The following is a 6,496-nucleotide window of genomic DNA, read 5'->3' as shown; positions in this document are numbered from 1 at the left end:
CAGTTACCAGAATAATATGTATTTGTACTTTATTGACTGTGTGTATCATAAAAAAAAATATACGGCTAACATTGAGAAGAATGTGAATTCCAGAGCCTTAATTGTGCTTAAAAATGAGAAAGAAATTCTAATATTTAAATGTATAAGCAACAATATATAATTCACAGGAAAAAATAACTTTTTTTCTTTTTATAGCTTAAACTTCAGTATACATTAAATTATATTATGTCATAAAGATAAAAGAAGATGAAGTGATGCCTTTGAGCTATTGTGTTGGATGAGAGTCGTGAATATCCAGTGGACTACCAAAAGAACAGATATATCTCAGAGAATGTGTACTTAGAGTGCTCCTTTGTGGCAAAGATGAGATAGCTTAACCTCACATGCCTTGGACTTGTTGTGAGGAGAGGATATTCCTTGGAGAGGGATGCCATGCTTGAAAGGCCAATGAAAGAGAGGAACACCCACAACCAGATGGATTGACACCGTAACTGCTGTGGTGGACAAAAGTTTGTCAGAGATTGTGAGGATTACACAGAATAGGAAAGGATTCAATTCTGTTGTTCATAGGGTCACTTGGGTGGTACTCAACTCAATGACACCTAACAATAAGATATAATTTTAATACACAGTAGTGTATAGTATTGTCCATAAATATATTCAGGCTACTTATTGCCATCAAGTCTAAACTGACTTATTGCTGACCCTCCAGTGGGTTTTCAGGAGGCTCTAAATTGTATGGGAAGAGATTGCCCACTTTTTATTCCTGCTGACTCACTAGTGGATTTGAGCTGCCAGAGCAGAAAAGTGGCACGTTTTGCGTTAACAGTGAGACTCCATAAAGAATACATCCCTCGAGCTCCTTTCATAAACTAGAGCATATATTATTGAAAATATTGCCCACTTCTTACTTCAGTGCCATATATTATTTAAAATACTTCCTGGTGCTTATTTCAGAAATACTGCAGAATTTTAAGAGTCAGAATATGCCCAATGACCATTCATTCTGACCTAAATATTTCACTTGAAAAATACTACTTATAAAATTAGTATAAGGAAGATTTGAGATGAATCCTAATCTTACGACAAATATAAAATACAGTGCAGTTTGGCGCTTCCTCAAAAAGCTGAATACAGAAATTTCATATTATTTAGTACATATACCACTACTTGGAATATACCCTGAGAATATGAGAAATGAGGCACAAATGGAGTTTTGTACACCAGTGTTCATAGCAGCATTATTCACCATCGCAAGAACATGGAAACAGCCCAAATGTCCAATTATAAATGAATGGATTGAGAAATTATGATATATTCATACAACGGAATACTATGCAGCACGCAGGAACAATGATTTTGTGAATTATTAACTAACTTGGGAGGGACTGGAGAGCATTATGCTGAGTGAACTCAGTCCCACAAGGATAAATATTGTACAAAACCATTACTGTAGAATGAGTGTCAGGATCTGGGAGGGGGTGGGAGAGGCTGGAAGCAGAGGGATGTTAATGTGCAGGAGGAGGGGGGATTAATCATAGAGTTGTACAATTTGATGGGTGAGGGAGTGAGGAAATTTGAAAGAATTTGTATGAATTTGTATTTGAATTTTGTAAATAAACTAAAAGAAAATTTAAAAAAAATACAGTGCTTCTTATCCATTAGTTTTGTGTATAAGGACCAGATCAGTGTTTTATATACGCATAAATATCTATATATACTATATCTGTGTGTGTTTTTGTGTGTCTATTTTGTAAAACACTAGAACAGTAAGACTCGAATCTTAAACTTCTCTGGAAAGCCCCAGCATTTCTTTCATGTTATAAAATTTCTTAATCTTTTCAAAGGCTACTGAGATATGAAAGGGGTTTGAAATTATAGCTTAACAAAGTGACTCATGAAATCTTAATTGTTTCCATTAGGTTTTTCTTTTAAAAAAAATAATGTCAAGTACTTTTCCTCTTATAATTATTGTGATTTTTTTACCCAAAAGAACAGATATAAAATGGTACATAAAGTAAACCAATGAGTGAGTGTGTTCTACCGGAAGGTCACAATGTCCTTACAGACTGACTCTAGAATTTAATGTACCTCAGGCACTGTTTGAGTCCTCACATTTATCTCACCTACTTCTTACATTCACCTCACCATAAGACTGTCTTGATTCTTGAAGATTTTAAGTATACAATATACAGTTCTAAGATGATCATCATGCTGCAAAATATTTTACATAGTCATTATTTTAATGAAAGTATTTATCATAAGATGTTTATCTAAAGGAGTTGTAATGTAAGCAGAATGGCAAAATTCATTGTACCTATTTTTTTTATAATTTTTTAAAAAAATTGTCAACTGGTATTTTAAGAGAGATGTATAAAGAAATGTGGCCAAACTATTACACATGTAGTGTATCTGTAACCAAACAGAAATCGCCTGACTGTGCATTACATGATGGGTACCTAGATTATAGGAAATGGCTTTGTATTATTCAGAGGGCATTTTTGTAGTCTTAGGTCTATATTGTATACAGAATTATTACAAGCAGAGAAAATAAAATGCAATTCATTGTTAGTCCATTACTTTTCTGTAGTTGTTTTATTGTGTCAAGTCAGAATCAAATCATAGCTAACTTGCCAGTAGGTTTTCAGAGGCAGTAAATCACACAAGAGGCTATTGTCTATCCTGTTTATACAGAGAGCTGGTAGATTCAACCCAAGTGCTTTTGATATTGCAGCACAGCTTCCTACCACTTGGCCACCTAACCTTACTAATTGTTATTTTTATGTGCTGTCAGTTTGCCTGCAAATCGTAGCAACCGTATGAACTACAGCTCTGAACCCTACCCTATGCTGAACCAGTATCACTGACTCCAACACACCTAATCCTGTTACCCCAGTTATTGTGTCAATCCATCTCATCTGGAATATTCCTCTCCTGAGCTATCCCTCCACTCTTCCAAGTACAATGTTTTTCTTCAAGGTCTGATCCCTTCTGGCCATGTTCCCAAAGTATGTGAGATGGAGCTTCAAAGTCCTTGCCTCCAAAAAGAAACTTTGTTTCATCCTGAGACAGACCTATTAGTTCTCTTGGTGGTCCATGGTATATTCAATAATCTTCTCCAGCATCACAACTTCCTAGTAGAAATTAAAATAAAACATTGTTCTTTATCCCCCTCCAACTTGTGTCCTCCTCAGATCTGAGATAAAGAAAACCAAGAACCAAACCAGTCATGATCAGGTTGACACTGACTCATGGCTGCCCATTGTGTTTTCTAAGTTAAAATGGTACTCCATAGAGCTTTCAGTGACTGTGAACTTTTAGAAGGAGATCAGCAGGCTTTTCTCACAGACCAGTTTATATGCTTAATGAGTTGGCATTTTGACAAGTCACTAGGACAAACGTTTGCTCATTTTAATGTCACAGGTTGAATGTTTTAATGTATTCTATTTTTCAGACTGCATTTTCTGTGAATCCCGATCAAGTGATACGAATGTGTTGCAATGGTGACATAAAGTCTTGACTAAGACTGGGAAAGAAGCTGAAACACCATCTTTTCTCTTGTTCTTTTCTTTATTTCTTCTTTTGGTTTTTTATGGTGCTTCGATTGGGAACATTCCAAGACAAGTAATACAACATGAGTTTTATCATGAAGCTTCACAGACATTTTCAAAGGACGGTTATTTTGCTTGCCACTTTTTGTATGGTGAGCATTATTGTTTCTGCTTACTACTTGTATAGTGGCTACAAACAGGACAGTGAACTCTCTGAGATGTCTTCAGAAGTAGACTGTGGGACCCTGCAACACCTACCATACAGGCTGATGGAAGTGAAGACCATAAAACCTTTTGATGCCTCAAGGACAGACCCCATAGTGCTGGTATTTGTGGAGAGCCAGTATTCCTCCCTTGGCCAAGACATTATTATGGTTCTGGAATCAAGCAGATTCCAGTATCACATTGAAATTGCTCCTGGAAAAGGGGATCTCCCAGCACTTACAGACAAAACTAAAGGCAAATATGTTCTCATTATTTATGAGAATATTTTAAAGTATTTACATATGGACTCTTGGAATAGAAGCCTTTTAGATAAATACTGTGTTGAATATGGTGTGGGTGTTATAGGATTCCATAAAACCAGTGAGAAGAGCCTTCAGAACCTTCAGTTAAAAGGATTTCCTGTTTCTGTATATGGAAACCTTGCCGTAAAAGATTGCTGCATTAATTCTCATTCTCCACTGCTTCATGTAACCAAATCTTCGAAGCTTGAAAAAGGTCCTTTGCCTGGAACGGACTGGACAGTCTTTCAGATCAATCACTCAGCCTACCAACCAGTAATATTCGCCAAAGTAAAAACTCCAGAGAACCTTTCTCCTCCTATTTCTAAAGGTGCTTTTTATGCCACTGTTATACATGACCTGGGTCTCCATGATGGAATTCAAAGAGTACTTTTTGGCAACAACTTGAACTTTTGGCTTCACAAGCTCATCTTCATAGATGCCATTTCCTTCCTGTCAGGAAAGAGGCTGACATTGTCCTTAGACAGGTATATTCTTGTGGACATTGATGATATCTTTGTTGGAAAAGAGGGAACAAGAATGAACACCAATGATGTTAAGGTAAGTCTCTATTATCTCAGAGTTGTTATAAGTTTTACTTTATCTCTAAGGGTGATGGAGTATTTCAAGTTTTCAAGAAATATATTCCCAAACTTGGGATTTATTGTTAAAACTAGAAAAGTCTTAAGGAAACTGGAATGGGTTGTTCACCTTTTTAAAGAAAAAAAATGTACATTGTACCAAAAGACTGAATATGTATGGCATGATTGTGAATATTTTTGTTGTGTTGGTATTTTTTAAGATGTATTTACAACTATGGAGTATAAACAATTTTATTGCATTTCTTTTAAACTGCTTGACTTAGAAATCTATTACTAATATGACTAACCTATTCAGATAAAATCAGTGAATTTGATAAAAGTAAAAACTCTAACATATTTTGAACAATTACACAACTCTGCAACTGCAGATAGTTTTGGAGGGTCAAATGCAGTTAACTTTTTCTGATCATGTTTTTTTGTAACTCTGAAAATGAGCATAATTAAGTATGGTAAACACAAAAGAGTCCAAGTAGTGCAATACTTAAGAATTTAACTGCTGGCTGGAAGATTGATGGTTTGAACCACCATTTAGACAGAAAGAGATGTGTAAATTTGCCTCCATGAAGAGAACATTTTTAAAAGAAAAATAAAAATATTTTAACAATAAAAAATAAGTTTCTATCTTAAGAAACACTGTGGAGTGGTTCTCATTTATCATACTGGTCCATAATGAATGAAAATTATCAGACTCGACACAGTGACTCCTAACACATCATGAATACTTACGCAAATGTATTTGTTCCATATAAAATGAGGATTTAAATGAACACTCAGATTTCATCAAAGACCTTTTTGGTATGCATGTATGTATGTAGACAAGTAAGTAAGTAAGTATATAAAGCCCATGATGCTACACTCTGTTGGCTTAGATTTTTCACTGTATAAAACTGATAGCTATGACTCCATAGGGAGCTCTGGTGACCTAAAGGTAAGAAGTTGTGCTGCAGTTTCAAGGTCACATAGTTCAAAACTACCAGCTGATCCATGGGAGAAGGATGGGCAGTTGCCCTCTGTGTGATTTATTGCCTCTGAAAACGCACCATACTTGACAGTACACAACAAAACGACATTGTGCAGCACTCAGGAGCAATGATTTTTTTAAAAAATACTATATAATAAGGAAGACGCTAGAGAATATTATGCTGTTTAAACTAACTCAGGCCCTTAAGAACAAATACTGTATAATATCATTATTGTGAAACCAGAAGGATAACTAGTAAGATGTGTATGGATATCCAAAGAGGGAAGGGAAGGGGGCAGTATGGCTGAGGGCAGGGGGAGGAGAGGTATTTGAAAGTATCCAGTGGAGAATCTGAAAAGATGGGGTAATAAGGGGCATAGATCAGTGGTGATTAAATAATGTATGGAAATAAATGTAAGAATTAAACACAAATGAAAAACCCACAAAAATAAAACTCAACAAAACCCAAAACTAATGCCTATGAACAGAAAAGAGGATAAGTACTATACGTGGATTGTGTTTCAAAAACAATTGATGATGTAATATTAGTAGCTATGATATTAAGTTATAATAATCTGCACTTTTCTTGGTAATAATACATACAGATTTCCAATGGAAGTGTAATGCTGTTGATTCAGAATTGTTCTCTTTTACAGCCTTGCCCTTTTTTAAATGTTTTTTTAATTATTATTACATTTTATTAGTTTTAATGAACATTTACAGGGATTTTGGGTTTTCATTCCTTCATTGCTGCACCATTCTCGCTACCCTCCTCGCCAGTTTGTTCTTCTTCCCCGCCATCCGAATGTCTGTTTTAATTGTCCAATTGCCACAGTGCTTGTCAAAGTCAGTTCTGATTAATCTCCTTTGTCGGTGTGT

The 6,496-nt window shown here is 35.4% G+C and overlaps 1 protein-coding gene across 1 annotated transcript in view; it reads left to right on the top strand.

The window, feature by feature from the left end:
- Positions 1-6,496, top strand: part of NDST3 (N-deacetylase/N-sulfotransferase (heparan glucosaminyl) 3) — a 380,811-nt gene that overhangs the window by 15,391 nt on the left and 358,924 nt on the right. Inside the window, exon 2 of the mRNA XM_006881068.1 lies at positions 3,455-4,615. Within this exon, the coding sequence (XP_006881130.1) occupies positions 3,635-4,615 (981 nt within the window). The 5' untranslated portion in view covers positions 3,455-3,634. The remainder of the gene's footprint in view (positions 1-3,454; positions 4,616-6,496) is intronic.

This window comes from Elephantulus edwardii, unplaced genomic scaffold (assembly GCF_000299155.1).
Source record: "Elephantulus edwardii isolate Elephantulus edwardi_28Jun2011 unplaced genomic scaffold, EleEdw1.0 scaffold00012, whole genome shotgun sequence".
Taxonomy (NCBI): domain Eukaryota; kingdom Metazoa; phylum Chordata; class Mammalia; order Macroscelidea; family Macroscelididae; genus Elephantulus; species Elephantulus edwardii.
Note: the sequence above shows the minus strand (reverse complement) of the source record. Positions and strands in the feature narration are given on the sequence as shown.